The sequence below is a fragment of the Meles meles genome, chromosome 2, assembly GCF_922984935.1.
Source record: "Meles meles chromosome 2, mMelMel3.1 paternal haplotype, whole genome shotgun sequence".
Classification (NCBI taxonomy): domain Eukaryota; kingdom Metazoa; phylum Chordata; class Mammalia; order Carnivora; family Mustelidae; genus Meles; species Meles meles.
The window spans coordinates 153,829,190-153,851,523 of record NC_060067.1 but is presented as its reverse complement, the minus strand read 5'-3'; the positions used below and the strand labels follow the sequence as shown (position 1 = coordinate 153,851,523).

General features: G+C 34.6%; 1 protein-coding gene across 12 annotated transcripts in view; it reads right to left on the bottom strand.

Moving 5' to 3' along the window:
* HMBOX1 (homeobox containing 1) overlaps positions 1-22,334 on the bottom strand; it is a 205,299-nt gene that overhangs the window by 90,611 nt on the left and 92,354 nt on the right. For all 12 annotated transcript variants that reach the window (XM_045989231.1, XM_045989258.1, XM_045989266.1 and 9 more), the window contains exon 4: positions 17,126-17,211. In XM_045989231.1, coding sequence (XP_045845187.1) covers positions 17,126-17,211 — 86 coding nt within the window. The remainder of the gene's footprint in view (positions 1-17,125; positions 17,212-22,334) is intronic.

The window sequence follows — 22,334 nt, the reverse complement described above, 5'->3', positions numbered from 1 at the left end:
TGTTCTGTACAATCTTGTTTACTTACTTTGTTAACCATATGGTCTAGTAGGGAAAATTTGTTCAAACTCATTCCTCTGTTCTTCTTAAAGAATGTTTTACTTATGCTTCTGCATTTTTCTTAAAGCTGAATTTTATTTTATTTTTATTTTTTAAAATATTTTATTTATTTACTTGAAAGAAAGAGAATGCTCTCATACGCAAGAGTGAGCAGGGGGAAGAGAACGTCCAGGAGACTCCCTGCTGACATGGAGTCCATTCAATGCGGGGCTCAAACTCATGACCCTGGGATCATGACCTGAACTGAAACCAAGAGTCAGACACTTACCCAACTGAGCCATCCGATGCTCCTCTTAGAGCTGAATTTTAGAGTTATACTAAAAACTGTTGTGGTTCTAACTGGTGTCAAAGAGCACACAGAACAAACTGGTAATACTTGAGTTGAATCTAGCCAGTGCACATTATTACTGATGAGCCTGTGACATGGTATATGTTTCAAAAACTTATGTTTACAGATTTCATGGAGCACTGGGTGTTATATGTAAACAATGAATCATGGAACACTACATCAAAAACTAATGATGTACTGTATGGCAACTAACATAATAACAAAAAGAAATTGAAAAAAATAAATAGTAATCATAAAAATTTTTAAAAATTGGTGCTTAAAAATAAAATCACTCACCTCTCTCCCACCACTTTACAACATTCTCTTTCCCATTCTACTCGAGATATATATAGAGCTGCCTTATTTTTTTATAAATAAATAGTGCTCCATAATATGATATATCATAACTTACCTAACTAGTCCCCTACTGATGGACACTCAGGTTATTTAGAATCTTTTGCTAAAATATAATATGCTGCAATAAATATTCCTGCATGTTTATCACTGTAGACACATAAGCAACTATTTCACTGGATAAATTCCTATGAGATAAATTACATGGTCAAAGGGAGTGTGTATACATATTTTTTTAAAAAAAGTTACACATACAAAAGTATATGTATATTTAAGAGAATGTGATTATGACAATCATCAAGCTAAATCTTATCTAAACCTTTATCTAAATTTTATTTACTTAATTTATTAAACAAATATTTAGTGCCTACGTGGGGGATAAAGGCAAAAGAAACCAGTTTAAAGTAGCTACTGAATTGCTAAATGTTAATAGTTGATTGAAAATTATAGTATTTAGAAGATGGGATACTATGCATTTTTTGGGACAATGATGACAATATATACACATACCAAAAATCACATTTACATCTTAAGTATATAAAATTTTGTCAAAAAAATTTAAATTAAAACAAAACAGAAAAAGACAACCTTTCAAAATCAGTGACAGGGGCACGTGGGTGGCTCAGTTGTTAAGTGTCTGCTTTCAGCTCAGTTCATGATCCTAGGGTTCTGGGATCCAGCCCCACATCAGGCTCCCTGCTCGGCAGGAGGCCTGCTTTCTCTCTCCCACTCCCCCTGGATGTGTTCCTGCTCTCTCTCTCTCTGTCAAATAGATACATAAAATCTTAAAACAAAAACAAAACAAAACAAAATACTGGCAACAGATTTAAACAGGCAATTCAGAGAAAGTATAAATGGTCAATAAATATTAAATGATGTTTAACTTTAATTATAATCAGAAAAATACATTTATAACTGCAGTGATGAAATCTGCTAAGAGAGTAAATCTCACAAGTCTTTACCATAAGAAAAAAAATTATTTTATAACTATGTGGGGTGACAGATGCTAACTAGACTTATTGTGGTGATCATTTCACAATATATACAAATTTTGAATCATTATGTCGTACACACGAAACTAATATGTTATTTATTATTACACTTCAATAAAAAGTAAAATAAAAAAAAACTGCAGTGAAATACCATTTCACTTTTATCATGTTAGAAAACTTGACAACATCTAACAATGTACCAATTGTTGGTAAAGATACACAGCAATGTTTAAAGTATAGATAGCTAAAACTGATTTGCAGATCAAACCAAGCAGGGTGTTCATCAACACTTATACCACATTTCATAGAATCTATGACAACAATGACTATCAAGATGATCATTATTTTATGTACCAATAAAAGAACAAAATCACCAAAGAAAAAAAAACCCCAAAAAACCCAAACCCAGTGATAATATTCTTTACATACTAATATGGGATAACTTCCAAGTTACAAAAGCTCAGTATAGAATAATGTAAATAGCATAGAAACCCTCTGGCAAAAAAGGAGAAAGGACTATGGATATACTTAATTACTTTTTTTTTTTTTTTAAGATTTATTTGAGAGAGAGAGAGAGAACGAATGGGAGGAGAAAAGGGAGAGGGTGAGAATCCCAAGGAGACTGCATGCTGAGTGAGAAGCAAGATGTGGGGCTTGATTCTAGGCTCAAGCCCATGACCCTGAGATCATAATCTGCACAAAAACCAAGAGCTGGATGCTAAACCAACTGTGCCACCAGGCACCCTTATACTTATTTGTTTTTTTTTTTTAATTTTATTTATTTATTAGAGAGAGAGAGATAGCAACAGAGATAGCAAGACAGCAGGAACGGGAGGAGAGGGAGAAAAAGGCTCCCCCGCTGAGCTCTCTAGAGAGCTCAACACCCAGCTCAATCCCAGGACTCTGGAATCATGACCTGAGCTGAAGGCACACCCTTAACCGACAGAGCCACCCAGGGCCCTACTTACTTGCTTGTAAATGCATAAAGTATCTGTCCAGACACTGGTGAAGTTCCTATCTTCTGAAAAGGGGATTATGACTAAGGGACAGAGATAAAAGAAAGATTTAGCTCTGTATACCCTATGTACATCTGAAGTGTAAACCACATGAATATATTTTCTAATATATTAAGTAAATTTATATTTTTAAATTTTTCACTTTTAGTTTTTTAGGTTTTTATTTCCATAATAAGAATACATAGAAAAATCTTAAATTTCATTTTAGTGACCTAATTCTGTTCAAAAGATAATTTTGAATGATTTTCACTTTCCCTTCTATCTTTTAAAACAGATTTATTAAATATAATTCATATACCATACAATTTACCCATTTAAAATGTACAATTCAATGGTTTTTAGTATATTCAAAGCATTGTACAACCATTGCCACAACTGATTTCCCCACCTTTTGAATAATAAAATGAGGATACTAGACAGAATTCTGGCAAGGTCAACAGGCTGAAAATTATGGGGCAGAGAAAAGGAAGATCTTGCTATAAGGGGAGCTGAACTTTCCTCCCTACTTTCTAACTCTCAGTATTAGCTGTAATTATGTAAATAATATTTTTAAGGCAATTTTTTGTATATCAAAATGGAATAGTAATGGTGAAGAAAGTTCTCCATGCTAATATCAAATGAACTTACACAGTATTTTTTTCAGATGGAAAAGGAAGGAGTATTTTAATAGTTTTTTTTCCCCCCCAATGGACTGTGGATATTCTCTGATATTACATTAAAACTTGACAAATGATATATTCTTAAAGGTTAGCTGCAATGGTGAATCTGAAATCAACTCACTAACATGCTTTTTCATACTCTTACATTAAAATCCCTAATCTATCGTGAAATTTTTTATGTTAGTTTTAGGTGTCAATATACTTGATACATTTCTCAAGAAATGATTACCACATTAAGTCTGGTTAAAAGCTATCATGATACATAGTTAAAATTCTTTTGTGTGTAGGATAAGAACTTCTAAGATTTACTCTCTTAGCAGCTTTCAAATGTACAATAGAGCACTGTTAACTATGGTGCCCATGCTGTTACATTATATCCTGAGGATTTATTTATAAGTGGAAGTTTGTACTTTTTGACCACCTTCACCCATTCTGCCCGCCCCCTAACTCCCCAACACTGGCAAACACCAGTCTGTTCTCTGTATCTATAAATCTGGGGTTTTTTAAGATTCTACATATAAATGATATCCTATATTTGTCTCTCTCTGTCTGACTTGTTTCATTTAGTAATAGGGTCTACGTTGTCACAAATACCCTCAAGGTCTATCTATGTTGTCACAAATGGCATGATTTTCTTCTTTTTTATGGCTGAATAATATTCTACTGTATAGGTTATTTTCACATCCTAGCTTATAAATATGCTGAAATGAACAGGGGGTGCTATATATTTTTTAAAGTTCATTATTAAGTGGCCAAAGGCTGGAAACATTATGGTTAATATATTTAGTCTCAGGAAGTTTAGCTTAAGAAAAATCAATCTGGAGAGGGACTAAGGAGTATAGAAATGATAATAATATTATCATATATGATAATATATAATGATATGATATATCATATATCATATAAAGATAATAATAAGACTTCTAGGGCATTTACTATGTACCAGAAACTTTACATAAACCAACTCATTTAATCTCAAAAACCCTGTTAGGTAGGTATTATTATTATTCTCATTTCCCAAAAGAAGAAACTGAGGATTAAGATATTCAGTAATGTGCACAAAGATATGTAACTAGTAAGTGACAGAAAACATATATACTTTTTTAAAAGATTATTTATTTATTTATTTGACAGAGATAGAGATCACAAGTAGGCAGAGGGGCAGGCAGAGAGAGGGGGAAGCAGGCTCCCTTCTAAGCAGAGAGCCCGATGTGAGGCTCGATCCCAGGACCCTGAGACCATGACCTGAGCCAAAGGCAGAGGCTTAACCCACTGAGCCACCCAAGGGCCCCCAGAAAACATATTTTAACCTTCAAAGTCATGTTCTAGACCACTGCACTATACTGCATCTATATACTGTAATGCTATGTAACAAACACTGGCTTTGCAGCAAGACAAACGGCAATGAACTGTGTGACTATGGGGAAATAACTGACTCCCGTTTAGCCTCAGTTTTCTTGCCTGTAACTGAAGAAGTTAACACCTGCCTCTCAAATATATAAAACAGTTAGCAGAGCATCTAGCACTTGGTAAGTGTTAAAATAAATTACAGCTAAAAATAAAAACCCTCCAAAAAGAGAAGTTTAGCTAACAAGGGGCAGAGCAATAAAATGCAGAGCCACTGGTCATCCACAAATCACTTCGGAGGGCTATGTGCTCTCCTGGTAGGTTACCTAGCACAATGATAAAGCTGAGCTTTATATACATTTATATACATGTATATATACAAATATATAAATTATATACAGTTATATACAAATATACAAATAAAAGTATACACAACAATGGTTCAAGAGGTATTGTTCTTACTAAATATTATTACACATGAAAATTATTTTAAAATACAGCACTCAAACATTTCAAAGACATTCTTTATGTCTAGAAAAATCAAGACAAACTGGTAATATGTCTTCCAAAAAAATATTCAGCAACAAAAGGGCTTGGGTACCATGATCAATCTTTTTTTTTTTTTTTTTAAAGATTTTATTTATTTGACAGAGAGAGATCACAAGTAGGCAGAGAGGCAGGCAGAGAGAGAGGAAGGGAAGCAGGCTCCCCGCTGAGCAGAGAGCCCCATGTGGGGCTCGATCTCAGGACCCTGAGATCATGACTTGAGCTGAAGGCAGAGGCCCAACCCACTGAGCCACCCAGGTGCCCCCCATGATCAATCTTTATATTCACAACAAAGGAGAAAAAAATGCACTTTTATGAAAACAGCATATTCTAGTCTTTAAAATGTCTCAAAACATTAAATAAAGATCACATTAAGAATGTTCTAAAAACTCTTCCCTATGTTCTCATCAAGAACAATGACAGCAAGCCTGGGGTAATGTTATATTGGATATGTACATTAAAATCAATGTGTTCAAAACCAAGACTGTCCACATATCTGCTTGGGAACAGATTTAGAGACAGGCCATTCAATATTTTTAAAACTACTACAGGAAGCAAAATCTCATAGCTTAAGTGTGTAAAAACTATGTCCTATACTCAGGCATAGTAGGGCACAGGGGAAGGGTTATTGCTCTATCTAAAGCAAATTCAATTTGGTTTGTGGTTTGTAATCTTGCTATTTTAGGCAACAGGCAAGAGAAAAGTATTTCTGCCAAGGAAAAAATCATGTAGAAAAGTGCTGGCAACCTTTGAGGTATTAAGGACCTGATAATCTCCACTATTCTATATGCTATCTGCAGCCTTCAGTACAAGATAGAAACCCTAAAGGACAAAATCCTTTAGTTAAGTAACAGCCAAGTGTAAGATAATCACTATTAAAAAAAAAAAAAAGCACAGTTTCAAAGATATTTAAGGAAGAAATAACACCAACTTTACATCAATTCTTCTAAAAACACGAGGGAAAGAAACACTTCCCAACTCATCTTATGAGGCCACATTATCATAATAATAAACTAGACCAAAGACATTACAGGAAATCGAAAAAGCAAAACAAACCCTGAACAATACCCCTAATGAGCACAGACACTACAATTCTACAATACTAGAGTATCAGCAAATTGAATCAAAATAGATAAAAATGATATATATACAAATATATACAAATGATTCAGTGGAATTTTTCCCAAAGTGCAAGGTTGGTTTAACGTGTGAAAAATCAATCAATGTAATTCACCATATTAACAAGACTAAAAAAGAAAAATCATGTGGTAATCTCGGTAGATGCAGAAAAAGCATTTGACAAAAATACAACATCCACTCATGACAAAAATTCTCAGAAATCAGAAACAGAGGAAACTCCCTTGAAGGGGATCTTGATAAAGGACAGCTATGAAAAACCTAACACTAAGAACACACTTAATGGTGAAAGAGTGAATGCCTGCTCCCTAGGCTTGGAGAAAAGGCAAAGATATGTGTTCTCATTACTATGTTCAGTTTTTGGTTTTTGTTTTTGTTTTTTTTTTTTTTTAACTGGTGGTCCTAATCAGTGGATTGAGGCAAGAAATAGAAATAAAAGGCACAATCATTGAAAAGGAAGAAGGAGGGGCTGTCTTAGATGGAAGCAGTTCATGATGCTCCAAAACAATTACAATAGTAACACAAAGATAACTGATCACAGATCACCATAACAAATATGATGAAAAAGTGTGAAATATTGCAAAAATTAATGAAGACACAGAGTGAGCAAAGTCTGTTAGAAAAATAGTTCTGAGGGCACCTGGGTGACTCAGTGGGTTAAGCCTTTGCCTTTGGCTCAGGTCATAATCTCAGGCCCTGGGATGAGCCTGCATGGGCTCTCTGCTCAGTGGGGAGCCTGCTTCCCCCTTTCTCTGCCTGCCTCTCTGCCTAATTGAGGTCTCTCTCTCTGTCAAATAAATAAATAAAATCTTAAAAAAAAAAAAAAAGAAAGAAAAGGAAGAAGGAGAATTAAGTCTACTCACAGATAACAAGATTTTCCACAGAGAAAATCCTAAGAATTTTTTAAAAACCTACAAGAATAAATGAATTTAGCAAGACCAGAAAACAGAATATACCCAAATCAACTATTCTGTGACTCAAGAAACAATTATTCTGTGACTCAAGAAACAAACAACTAGAAATCAACTTTAAAGATAGTACCAATGTAATAGTATCAAAAATGCAAAACAGAGATAACTCAAGAAAATATGTGTAAGACCTATACATTGAAAACTAACATGGTTGAGAGAAATAAAGACCTAAAGAAATGAAGGCATACCATGTTCATGGATTAAAATACTCAGTATTAAGACATCAATTCCTAATACAGACTGACCTATATTCAACATAATCCCAATCCCAATCTCATTACAAATACCTTTTTTGTAGAAAATGACAAGGTAATTTTAAAATGTATATGGAGGGGCGCCTGGGTGGCTCAGTGGGTTAAAGCCTCTGTCTTCAGCTCAGGTCATGATCCCAGGGTCCTGGGATCGAGCCCCACATCGGGCTCTCTGCTCTGCAGGGAGCCTGCTTCCTCCTCTCTCTCTGCCTGCCTCTCTGCCTAGTTGTGATTTCTCTCTGTCAAATAAATAAAAAATTTTAAAAAAATAAATAAAATAAAATGTATATGGAAATGCCAAAGACCTAGAATAACAGTGATCTTAAGAAAGAAAAACTTCAAGACTTACTACAAAAATCTATAGTTTTGTATTGTTATAAGGATAAATGTAAAGACCAAAGGAATACAACAGTCAGTCCAGAAATAGACCCAGGCATAAATACTCAGTGGATTTCTGACAAAAGTGCCAACGTAATTGAGTAGGGAAAAACTAGTCACCTGACTATTGCTGACCATTTTCAACAAATGGTGCTCCAACAATTGAATATCCATAGGGGAAAAAAGTAGGTCTTAACCTTTACTTTATGCATACAAAAAAATTAACTTAAAATGGTTCACAGACCTAATGTACAAGCTGAAATTATAAAGCTTTCAGGAGAAAACATAAGAAAATCTTTGAGACTTAATTTAGGAATATTTTCTTAGGACAGAAAAAGCATGAACCATAAAGGGAAAAAAAGATAAATATAACTTAAAATTAAAACATTTGCTCTTTGAAATATAACACTAGGAAAATGAAAATGCAAGCCTCAGAATAGGATAACTGTTATATCCACTTTTTCAAGGACTTGTACCCAGAATATACACGAACTCTTGTAATCAATAGTAAGGGAAACAACCTGATTAAAAAACAATGGGTAAAAAATTTGACAGACATTTCACCTAAGAAGATACATGAATAGTAAATGAGCATCTGAAAAGATGCTCAACATAATCATTAGAAAAATGCAAAATAAAACTAGAGTGAGATGCTATTACATATTCACTAGAATGGCTAAACCTAAACAGAAACACAAATACTAATTACCAAGTGTTGAAGAGAATGCAAAGCAACTGGAAATCTCATATATTGCTAGTGGGAGTGCAAAATGGTATAGCCATTTTGGACCACAGTTTGACAATTTCTTGAAAAGTTAAACATATACTTACCAATAACACCACAATCCCATTCCTCAGTATGAAAAAATATATCCATGTAAAGCCATGCAGACAAATGTTCACAGCAGTTTAATTCATAATTGCCCAAACCTGAAAACTACTCAAATGGCCATCAACTGATTAATGGATAAATGAATTTTGTTATATCCACTCCATTAACTAGCATTCAGCATTTAAAACTTAAGAACTATGGATACATGTAACAATACTAACGAAACTCAAAAGTATCATAAGTGAAAGAAGTCACAAAAAGAAAGAAGTGACACATAAAAAAAGGTATGTATTGTATGATTCTAGTCAATGACAATTCTAGAAAATGCAAAACTATACTGACAGAATGCAGTTCTGTGGCTGGCAGGGGCTTGCAGTGGGGTGAGGTATATGACTGCAAACAGGCAGGAAGGAACCTGATGAAATACTAAAAATGTTCTATCTCCTAATTTTGGTTATACCACTGTATAAATGTGGTACAATTCAGAGACCAATACTCTTATACAAATTTTATCTAAATAAAAGCAATTAAAAATAAAGGAAAAGAGCACATTTCCCCTGCATATCTCAAGTTTCGTAAGATCAAAAGATACAGTTAAATTTAGCTAAAGTTGACACATGGTGATATTAAAAGCTTTCTTAGGGGCGCCTGGGTGGCTCAATGGGTTAAAGCCTCTGCCTTCAGCTCAGGTCATGATCTCAGGGTCCTGGGATCGAGCCCCGCATCGGGCCCTCTGCTCAGCGGAGAGCCTGTTTCCCCCTCTCTCTCTGCCTGCCTCTCTGCCTACTTGTGATCTCTGTCAAATAAACAAATAAAATATTAAAAAAAAAAAAAAAGCTTTCTTAAAGGCCGTAAGAATCTGAATGATTGTTAAACAATTTTACAAACCTCTCAGATACCACCACCCTCAAACTTGGTTAGTTTGGTTAGTTCAAGCTTCAGTTCCTTACCTAAGGAAGTTACTAAAGTTAGAATTTACTAAAGTTGTAAGTTACTAAAGTTAGTAACTACATACTACTAAATCTAGTATGTCTTCCTGACAGAACAAATTATTTGTAGCAACTGAGGTCAAATCCTTCAATTTAAGATCTATCGCTGAGTAAACGTCAAGAGTTAACAGAATAATTCCTTAACACATAAAAGACCATAGTATAGTTTACAAAAAATGGTATTTATCCCTTCAAAGCTTTTTTCTGCAGGAAGTTATTTATAATATTGCCTGATGACTCACATGAACTACAGCTGAACTTTAGATTTTGCTATTTTATCACAGAAACCTTCTGACTTATTTACTAGGGTATTCTGTCTTTATTCCTGTTGCTTTTTTTTTAATATAAGGAAAATTAACTTATGTTAAGTAAGAAATAGTTCCTAAAACTGCTAAAGTAATATTATACTTCAGGTAAAGAGTTTTCTCCACAATCTTAGGAAACAAGAATTAGTGAGAAGCAAAAATGAAAATGACTAACTGGGGAAAAAGCCACATCTATGTCTAACCTTTTAAAGTCACTTTTGTCGAAGCTTATGGTGGCATATAGTTTCTACTTTAAATACAGGTGGAGGAAAAAATCTTGTTCTTACTTGCGAACCAACCTTCTTAACTTTGACACTAAAAATTTGCAGTCCTCTACACTGTATTTGAGATGATGAAAGCCTTGGTAGGACAATGAATTTCAAGAACTTCAAGAATTGTAGCAAACTGATTTTCTAACAACAAAAGTATCCTCTGAAGTTATTTTCACCCCAATTTCTTACTAAGCTATCACCAAAGTGAGAAAATGTGGGTATTCAGATACAGAGGCTAGACTTTTTCTCTAGGAAAAGGAAAACATAATCTTATGTGTTATGTTTATGAGAAAATAGTTTGCCAGCAAATTGCAGAAGATAGAAGAAAATGAGATTTTAAAAAAGTAAGAATTTTTTGAACCACAGGACAACATCTGTTCTTATTCTCTAGAGACTTCAAAACAAGAGAAAATCCTAACTGCACTCTGCAAAAATATTTATATTGTTGGTAACTGCAGTCCATTCAAAGATCTGAAAAGACGTTTTCTCCTAACAAATAAAAACTTTTTCAATTTGGAGACAGAAGTTAAATCTCAAATACAGAAATTTGCTTTTTGTAGACAGGTAACTGCCTTCATATTGGAGATCTACCTAAAACTAGTGAAATTCATTAAGCAGGAATTGATAAAATCTTGTCAGATGAGCTTGACAATTAGTTATATTTCGTTGTATGACATTAGGATAATACTACAGTCTGTGATATATGCCTTACCAACATTATAGTAACTTTATTCATAACTGCCAAAACTTGGGAGGAAATCAAGATGTCTTTCAGTAATGAATGGCTGAATAAACTGTGTTAAGTTCAGACAATGGAATATTATTTAGCACCAAAAAGAAATGAGCTATCAAGTCATGAAAAGACATTTAAGGAGTCTTAAAACCATATTACTAAGAGGAAGATGCCAACATGAAAAAGCTACATATTCTAGGATAACATTCTGGAAAAGGCAAAACTGTCGAGACAGTAAAAAGACAGTGGTTGCCAAGGGGTTAGCAGGGAGAAAAGAAGGGATGAACAGGCAGAACTCAGAGGATTTGTAGGAAATGAAACCGTAGCATCATATTGTGATACTATAATGGCAGATACTTGTCATTATACATTTTTTAAAAACCCCACAGAATGTACAAAACCATTTACATATAATGTAAAGTGTGGACTTTTGGTGATAATAATGGTGTCGATGTAGCTTTATACATTATAACAAATGTAGCACTCCAGTGGGAGGTGCCTGTAGTAAGGAGACTGTGCATGTGTAGGGGGTAGGGAGTAAACAGAAATTCTGCAGTTTCCACTCACTTTTGCTGTGAATCTAAAACTGCTCTAAAAAATGAAGTCTATTTTTTAAAAAGGTATACTGACACTTTAGTTGGTTTTTAGTATCTGGCCTGAAGTTCTCCATTTGGGGACAGGATCAATATTTACCTACCTTTGTAAAGAAATTATTATAATTAGATTGAATATGCAGTGTTTTCAAACTTCATTTTAAACATAAATTTTAAAAAGGGAAGTGATCTAAGTACAGTTGGAACATTTCTAAAACTGGTTTCAGAGCTTTCTCTACACAAATTCTTACATTTTGGGAATGAGACGGTAAAACACACACTGGTTAAATGAACTTTGTTTAAAAACAGAATAGAATTTGGGGCGCCTGGGTGGCTCAGTTGGTTGAGTGTCCAACTCCTGGTTTTGCCTCAGGTCCTGATCTGGGTCATGGGATCCAGTCCTGTGCTGGGTTCCAAGCTCAGAGGGAGTCTGCTTGGATATTCTCTCCCTCTGCCTCTTCCCCCACTCATATGCTCTCTCTCTCTCTTTTAAACAAATAAATAAATCTTTAAAAAACAAAAAACAGGATAGAATTTGGTAATTCAAAAAGATTCTTGGAAATACTTGGTCAAAGCCTCTCATCTTATAAGTAAGGAAAATGAGGCTCAGAGAAGCTACATAATTCTTCCCAGGACCCCAAGGCTATTTAAAACAGAAGCACTAGAACTTTGGTATTCTAAAGTTTCATGGTTGCTTTTTCATTACACTACTATCATTCAAGAAAACAAAATTGTGCTAGATTTCTTAAAGTTCAGAGATGTAAATTTTTTCTTCTTCTTCCACTTTAAGAGGATATGAATCCAATTAGTGTATTTTTTTGGCTGAAAAGCACTCACTCATGCTCTGCCCACTTACCCATTTATTCTGCCTCCTTGATTTTTCCCAGAGGTCATTTAAAAAGAAAATCATATTTTAGTAATTCTAAGAGCCAAAGAAAATGTTTTACCATGAAAGTGAATATAAAACCCACGTGTGGGTTATTACTAAAGCAAGGGCTATGCTCCCCATCCCACCATTGTTAGTCAGAATTTAGAATCCTGTTTGACCTCTGACAGAGGTAAAAATCTACCCTTGGTGGGAGCAGCTGTGACTCTGTGAAAGAAGCTACAAATAACATGCTGGGAAATTCAGCAGGCACTGTTATTATATCCTGTTTATACTGTCATTTTTCCTATCAGTAGGATATTATTTATACAGACCCCACCCATGAACTTCTTGTTTATCTTATTATAGAAATCCTCCAAATCTATAAAAAGAAGCCTCTGTATTTGTTTCTTGAACAAGCACATGTGTTATAATTTTGCACCTCACTACATTTTTTTTTTATTTAGCATTTTCTTTTGTTATGCTTGTTCTCATTTTTATCTCAAGGTTGATTTATTTCATTATTTCACATATTAGAGTTGAACTTAACTTTTATTTATTATTTATTTGTTTGTTTAACAGACAGAGATCACAAGTAGGCAGAGAGGCAGGCGGAGAGAGAGAGGGGGAAGTAGGCTCCCCGCTGAGCAGAGAGCCCAGTGCGGGGCTCGATCCCAGGACCCTGAGATCATAACCTGAGCCAAAGGCAGAGGCTTTAACCCACTGAGCCACCCAGGTGGCCCTGAACTTAACTTTCTAAGACTCCATTATAGGACAAAGATTCTGGAACACCACATGTAAACTTTATTTTGGGGTAGATTTCATCAGGTAGATATTCCTCTAAGATACACTGGACTAATATGTTTAAAGATAAAAAAGTGCCTATATACTGAGATCAGGTACCCATAGTGAGTTAGTCCTAGGTGCTAGAAGGCTTCCTTACATAAGCTACCTATGCCAGGTATGCCAATCATGAGAGCCAGGCTTTATACTGGTTCTCACCAACTTACTATTCCATAACTGGATCTCTTTTCTAGAAATGAAAAGCCCTGTCCCTGAGTCTAGCTTGATGGCTGGATGGGCCGGGTGAAAGCATAACACAATAATAATTGAGAAATACATGAACTCACCAAGTTGATCAATGGGACAATGAAGCAATGCAGTTGTAAATCATCCCCACTCCGCTGCCTTATGTAAATAATTCAATTAAAGCAGATAAGAGAAAAAATGGGATTCCTTAAGGGCAGAAACTCATGCTGCATTTTTGGAGCAAATAAATAATTATTTTTGGAGAGGGAACGTCACTGGGCAGTCACTGGATAAATTTTCATATGTATAGTTTGTGTTAGCTTCACTAAAATTCCCTTTACCCTACAAGACAGCACTACAAGGTAGACAGGTAAATATGAAATCTTCAGAGAGCATGTATAACACTAAACTCAGGATATATAAGAAAGATCACTGCATTTAAAGAACTCTAAATGCATGTGGTATATATACACAATGGAATACTATGCAGCCATCAAAAGAAATGAAATCTTGCCATTTGCGACGACGTGGATGGAACTAGAGCGTATCATGCTTAGTGAAATAAGTCAATCGGAGAAAGACAACTATCATATGATCTCCCTGATATGAGGACATGGAGAAGCAACATGGGGGGGTAGGGGGATAGGAGAAGAATAAATGAAACAAGATGGGATTGGGAGGGAGACAAACCATAAATGACTCTTAATCTCACAAAACAAACTGGGGGTTGCTGGGGGGAGGTGGGATTGGGAGAGGGGGAGCGGGCTATGGACATTGGGGAGGGGAGGCGAACCATAAGAGACTATGGACTCTGAAAAACAACCTGAGGGTTTTGAAGGGTCAGGGGTGGGAGGTTGGGGGAACAGGTGGTGGGTGATGGGGAGGGCACGTTTTGCATGGAGCACTGGGTGTCGTGCAAAAAGAATGAATACTGTTACGCTGAAAAAAAAAATAAATAAATAAAAATTTAAAAAAAAATTAAAAAAAATTGCAACAAAAAAAAAAAAAGAACTCTAAATGCATAAACAAACGCGTAACTGTAATGCGGCTTAGTATCTAAGCATGGTGAACTTAGTGTAATTGATTTCAGAAAAAAAGAGAAGTCTACTAGATCCAAAGTGATCAGAAAAATCAGAATGAGTATAGTAACAGCTAATCTTGATAAACACAATTTTATAAGGCTGAGGTGAGAAGGGGAAAGGCATCCTAGGCACAAATGATTTGTAAGGATCCAAGCGAGAAGAATTCTGAAAATGGCAAGGACCTAAATTTAGCGAGGGAGAATAGTGAATAGAAGATGACAATAAAAAGGAGGCTGGTGTCAGACTATAAGGAGTTCCATTTTTCAGACAATGGAGAACTATCGAAGATATATGATTAAGGGAAAATGCACCCAAGCTTTTTGAGCAGGAATGAAGAAGAGGAAGAATAAGTTGGACTGAGGTTGAAATGGGGAAAAAAGTTTTTAACAGCTTCAAATTCTATGGTTACAGCAGCAAAAGAAAGGTCCATGTGATAAACAGATATTTTCAAAAACAGGAGATGGCATCATGATGACTCTTACTGAGTGGGACAATGTTAAAACTATGCCAGTCCATTGAAGTTAATGTCAGGAAAGCTTACCAATCTCCTAGAATAGTACTTCTCAAACCCAAATTACCTGGGGATCTGATTAAAATGTAAATTCTGATTCAGTACATGTAGAGTGGTACTCTGTATCTTTACATTTCTAACAAGCTCCAAATTAGCTCTTCCATGGACTACACTTTGTATAGCAAGATGCTGAAACATCTTTCATTTTCCCTTTCCAAAAAGGCAAGGCTACTATGTTTAATCCACTATTGTATAGCTAGTCCTTTTTACTCCTAAGAAATTCCATTTAAAGGTACTTTATTATAATTTACATCAAAGTCAGGTGGGTTTCAAAAGCTACTATTTTAAAAGTCCAAGATGATTCAAGATTCAGAGTATTCAAGATGCTGAGAAATATTTCCACCTGGGGGAAAAAAATCAACTCTATAATACTGTTCTATAACACTAAAATTTTGTTCTTTTCTGTAGGCTGGCAAACTAGAAGATACTATTGCTTCTAATCTTGGAGGCAAAGTAAAAGTCCTAAAGACAACACTGAATCTTTTCATAGTGCCCATCAGTGGGTTTTGGTAAAACTCACTTAACTTGCCCTTATAGTCCCGTTAGCATATTCCTTAATCCTTGGAGATAAAGGTAAGAATTTATTTTAAATATTCTATTGAAAACTATAAAAGTTAAATTCACACACCATCCTCCTGTTTAAGATTTCTAAATGGAAGATATGCCTTTTATTAAAATCTTTTACCGTGAACAGAGGCATCATTTATAAAAATATATTACTAGTATTATATATTATACACACATACATGTATTAAGATTGGTTGACCTTAGATTCTTGGGATGAAATTTAAGACTTCTGAGGTCTCAAGTTTCATCTTTAACCATATTTATGGTCAATAACAACCTTTTAGGTAAATTAGCTTTAATATATATAGATGTCTAGAGAACAGAAATGATATCTTAAAACTGGAAGGTATGTATGATCAGATCCAACTATTTCATTGTAGAGGTAAGAAAATGAGATGAAGAGGCTAAAAAGCCCAAAGTCACATAGCTGCTAATGGCATGTTAAAAAAGGGTGGAAGGAGGAAAAATATAATTTTCATATCTATTAATGGACAACATACAACAATGTATCAACTACAAACCGTAGTTAAAAGAGTTTCTGGTTCCTCTCATGACTAGGGCATAGTGGATTTTATTAAGGTCTTATAAACCATTGATATCCAAGAAGGGAAGACTACATACCAACAAAGAAGACATGCTACCCCAGAATTTAAGAACTCCATAAAAAAACGCAATCTGAATAGAGAATGACACATATACACCACATACTGAAGATGGGGCTGCGGTGGGGTGGGTAATGGATGGGATATAAAGAACAAAGAGAAACCATGATAACTCTTATCTTCTCAGTAATGGTTTGAGGAAAGCTTTCACATAGAGAAAGGTGGTTAAAAAAAAAACAACTTCTTTTACTCTCATGAATCATTTTTTAATTGGTAAAATCAGGAATTAGGAGGACCGTAAAACTTTTAAAAATATGAAATGCAGATAGCAGTTGGATGTGCATGTGTCATGAGCTTTGTCACAATTACAAGAAAACCACAGAACCCTTTTTTAGCCATAAAATGGGGAATTTTGTGCTTATCATGAATGCTATAAAATTTACTAGCACAAGTAAAAAAAAAAAAAAAAAATCACTGGAGAAGTTCCATGATACCAGAGACAATGGGTTTTAAATCACAGGCATACATTATTATGCCTAAGTTGACAGGTCTGCACTGCAATGCAGAAATGCAAGCAATATTCCAACATCTGCACCAGAAGGCAGAGACTAGACATGATTCCAGAATAAAGGGCTCTTCAGCTCTTACCTGTAACCTGTGCAACAACTGCTTGGGAAATCCTCCGATTGGCAAGAAAGGCTTTGATTTCCTCTTTTATCACACTGCTGTCCCTCCTAACAAAAACAGAAGACAAGACCAACAATGTATGTTGAAGGTAGAAATCCTCATCTTTGCTAAGAAAGGTGAAGCAGAGAGGTGGAGAGAACACAGAAAGAAAGGACACAAAAATAAAGGTAAACAGACCAAGCTTGTGTGAAAATATGAAATTAAAACAAACCAAGAAACACCAAATATTCAAGTCCTAAAACATCACACCATCAGACAGACACGTTAGTGAATGCCACAGGAGATATAAGTCTCATACCAGAGGATGGTTAATCGCATGCTGTGTATAATTCACATTAGGAACAAGGCTGCCATATGGTATATACTAAGTTTCATTACTGAGGAATGAATATACCTTACACAGACAGAAGCCCTAGAAAAATAAAAAACAACAACAACAACAAAAAATCAGTTGTGAGTAGACTGCAAGCTTGCGTGTTAACTACACAACTGCATAAATATCATGTTCAGTCATTTTAAAACCTTTGTTAAAGGAACAGAAATCATCATCATTCTTACAACTGCTAAAATATTAGCCATTTTAAGAAATTTAATTTGCCTTCTTTTTCCTGTTAAGCCAAAAATAAAAAAATTAAGTGGAATGAGGTAAATATAGAATTTTTAATATAAAAAGGTACTTATTCATTTCCTATTTTATATATCTAGAATACTTAAAATTATGTTATACTATGTCCTTGAGGTTACATATTATAGACCTAATTTTTCCTCCACCAGAAAACAACAAATTCTCAAAAGACTAGACATTCACTAGAATAACAACGAGAGGCAAGACTTCTATTTCTCCATCAGAATAATAAAGTAAAACTTATACTGAAACCCTTAAAACCAACCAATTTCTCTTTGAATGCTTTATGTCCAAAAGGATTACATAAGTAAAGCACTGATTTTTCATCAAGCTCAAAAGCAACACAGAAGAGCAGTAATTTATAATCTCATATAGGGTCAGCAAACTATGGCTAAATCTGGTCTCCCATCTGTTTTTATACAACCTATGAAAAAGAATGGTTTTCACAGATGAACACTTGCAGTCATTACGTGGTGACAGAGAACACTGACTTTGAACATGAATTAAGCAAAGTATCATGTCCTCCCCACCAAAAATTCCATTCTTCTCATTGGTAGATCTGTATTTTAAAAACTATTTCCAACTGCTAATAGTCTATATTGAATTCTGTCAATAAAAATTTGTGATCTTTTTGTTTTCTCTTAGCTGTAAGTATGTGCATTATATCCTCAATTTTGCCTCTTGGCCACAAAGTATAAAATGCTTCTAGTCTTTTCCAGAAAAAGTTTGCTGACCTTTGATCTGAGACAAAGGGATCATGAAATCTTTACAAATCATTTTGTAAATGAACCACAAACTTCTATTAGGAGCTCAAGTCTCTTTAAAGATTATTTGAAGCAATGAAAGAAAAGATCCTGCTCAAAAAGCACCAGCTGTGATTTGACTTAAAGCAGGTATTTTAGCCCCTTGGTGAGGAAGAGGCTATACATTCTGTTGGTCGATTCCATGTTCCCTTTCAGGAATTCTGAAAAAGGGAAGAGAACCAACAGTAGGGACAACTTTCAATCTGAAGTTCTTATAGTGCATTCCTGATCTACTGGTTGGAAATCCTAGTCAAAAAGACTCCTAGGGAAAGAAAATAGTCCGGGGTCTAATCCAGTATTTTAAAATTTCTCATACTCATCTAGATTCTGATCTAGATACTAGCTAGATTCTTTCCAAAACTTTCACTTATTTATATTTGAAGTATTTCTTTGAAAAATATGGATTTTCATTTTATTTAAAAACTGTATATCTGAAAGAAAAAGGCACGAATAAATACACTTTAAAGTCAAATAAAATAAACTGCTCAGTAAAATACAGATAGGTAGTATAGGCCAAATGGCTCGCAAATACCCACCAATAAGCAGCTGAGCAAGAGATGACTTCAGTGGTATGACATTCATTTGCCTTATGTAAATAAAACAACTAAATCGTTTAGTTTCTAACTTCAAAATTAATCTGAAAAATTTTAAATAAAGTACTGCATTGAAATATATAGAATATCCACCTAAGAAAGTGAAAACTGAGTTTAAGAGAGAATAGCATGGAGGATATTAAGAGAAGCGAAAAATGAAGGAGGAGAAATCAGAGTGGGAGACTATAGACTCCGGAAAACAAACAGAGGGTTTTAGAAGGGGGGATGGGTGTGCCTAGTGATGGGTATAAAGGAGGGCATGGATTGCGTGGAGCACTGGGCGTTATAAGTAAATAGTGAATCATGGAACACTACATCAAAAACTAATGACGTACTATATGGTGACTAACATATACACACATACACAAAAGAGAATATTTATTAGGTTAAACTAAAAATGTGCTTTTTGTGGGGAAAATGATTAAATGCTATTTGCTTGACTACTGATTTAAATTGGAATTTAAATCAATTTATTTTAAACCGAATTCACCTAGAGTAGACACTAAATCATAAAAAGAAGATAACACTCAATTATTCCAATAGAAAATATCCAGTTTGTGAATTATTCACAGCCTTGCAGTACGATATTATCAAGGACTGCAGTAAGACAGAAGGAATTTCAAAAAGTCTGCAAAACAGCAGCAATTCACTTACCCTCTCATAGACTATATTTTTAGATTTACTTGGCAAGTTTGTAAGTACCCACAATGAGTTAAAAAAATAGTAACAAAACCTCTTTTGTCAACTGTTTTACCAGAGAGAAGCTTTTTCAAATCTAAGAAAAACTCAAGACTTAAAAAATAAGGTTATGCTTGGGCAAGTCACTTAATATAGCTGGACCCTGGTTTCATCATCTAGTAAAATGAGAACATTAAAACCCTCATCACAAGACTCTTGAAATTTTTCTCCACACACTGAAATTAAATTTAAATGAAATATAGTATTAAATGTGTATATATGTATTTGTGTATAATATATAAAATAAAAAATTCTTCAATGTAAAAATTTTTGAAATTGCAAAAGCATTCAATAAACAATGATTATTATTTTATAAAACACCAGAAAGAATCTCAGGTAAAGAAGAAACAAATGATCTGCTGTCACTACCTATGACTGAAGTAAACATCTGCATGAGGTACTTTAAGGCACCATGGAAACATTTCTATGAAGTCAATTTAGACACAAGCAGTGATGTGTCATCTAGTTATTTTCTTTCTTTTAAAAAAAGATTTTATTTATTTATTTGACAGAGAGAGAGATCACAAGTAGGCAGAGAGGCAGGCAGAGAGAGAGAGGAGGAAGCAGCTTCCCCGCTGAGCAGAGAGCCGGATGTAGGGCTTGATCTTAGGACCCTGGGATCATGACCTGAGCGGAAGGCGGCAGCTTAACCCACTGAACCACCTAGATGCCCTGGTCTAGTTATTTTCACTAGGTACAGGTATCCCCTGCTTTCGAAAAGTTTACATTATGCCACTCTGCTTTTATAGAAGACCTACATTAGTATGGTAACAGCATTTTTTTTGTAAAAGTAAAAATCCCCTTCATTCCTTTCAGTTAGTGAAAACAGGTACTAATGGAGCTCTTTCCTGAAAGTGAAGTGGCATAACTCAAGCTTTCAGATAGTGGGGGGAACCTGCATTTTCAAAATAGTAATAGTATTCAACTTTCACTTGTGTCCTATTCTCTTGTGTATTTCAAAGATCTCCATTCTATAGGTTAACTTGTTCTTTAAACTTTCAAATATCCCCCCTTATTTAGTCTTAACAAGCTGCCTCTCCTACTGTCCACATAGCAACTCTGTGAAATGACCAGTTTCTTGGTATGAAAATTCCTTTGTTTACTCCAAATTTAATTTTCATATACTCTCCTACTGCTTGCTTTCTCCCTTTGTCTGAAAATTTTCATCCTCTTTAAAAAGAACGAATCCCTTTTCTTCACTTCTTTTTTTGAGAACTGATTTTTCAAGTTTTTATTTTAATCACCCAACACTCATCACAATTCACTTACAAAATTTCACATTCTTCATGATTTGTATTTCTCAAGTCTTATGAAATTAGAGTGAAACACAAGTTGATTTTTTCTTTGACTCCACTGCTTACTTCCAAGATGAGCTACCAGTCTACTTGCATCAAACCGCTTCAAATCTATGTCATCTCCTCCTACCACCTTTTCCAAATCACAGCCACACTGAATTCTTCTATCTGGGTGCTTTCCACACGAGGATAAAATTCTTCCTTCCACTCTCCACTACCATTAATTTTATAACTTGCTAAACTTTCCATTGTTATCTACAGACCTTTCTTAACATCCAAATGAATTAACCAGTAATGCCTCTTTGTAGAATCACCCTTTCTTTAAGACACAATATAACTGTCATCTAGTCAGAGAAGTTCTTCCTGATCCTCACAACTGAAAAAGATCTCTTTCTTCCAACAGCTAACTTTATCATTTCAATTATACTACTCACATGCTAATATGTTACATGCTATTCTACATTATAGTTATTCCTGATCTGGTCTTATCGCTCCTACTAGCCTGTGAAGTCTTTCAGCACAAAGATCGTGTCTTATTCATCAGGGGGTTTGCATATAAGAGAGCTTAATTTGCTCAATGAATGAACAAATTTGAAGTTGATGATAAAAGGTTGTAAAATGGCAAACCTGATCTAGATAATTTATAAAACAGCTCTTACATTCTTAATCTCAAATATGTTTAAGCTTCCTAAATCAGAATGGAAAGTTATTTGTGCTAGCTCAAAATGGCAATCCTTCCATTTCCGGAACAAAGACTATTAAAGACTACATGTTTAAAAGTTGTATGCTTTAAGATCTTCCATATTTTCTCAGTTGATATATACTACACATTCTTTAGGATTCCTTAAAGTAGCCATCTATCTCAATGACTTCCAGAGATGGAGCAATACCTACAAGGACAGACTATATCAACAGATGGGAAAATACAATTACATACAGATTCTTTAACTTTTGAATAAGAATCTCCTCCCTTTGATTTCTACAGGGAGATAAAGCATACTTTAAACTTTTAAAAGATAACTTTAAAAGGAAAGCTACTCTAATGTATACACAACATAGTAACTGAATTTAGGAAATAAATATCCTAAATCACCTATCGTTAGGGATACAGTTGAG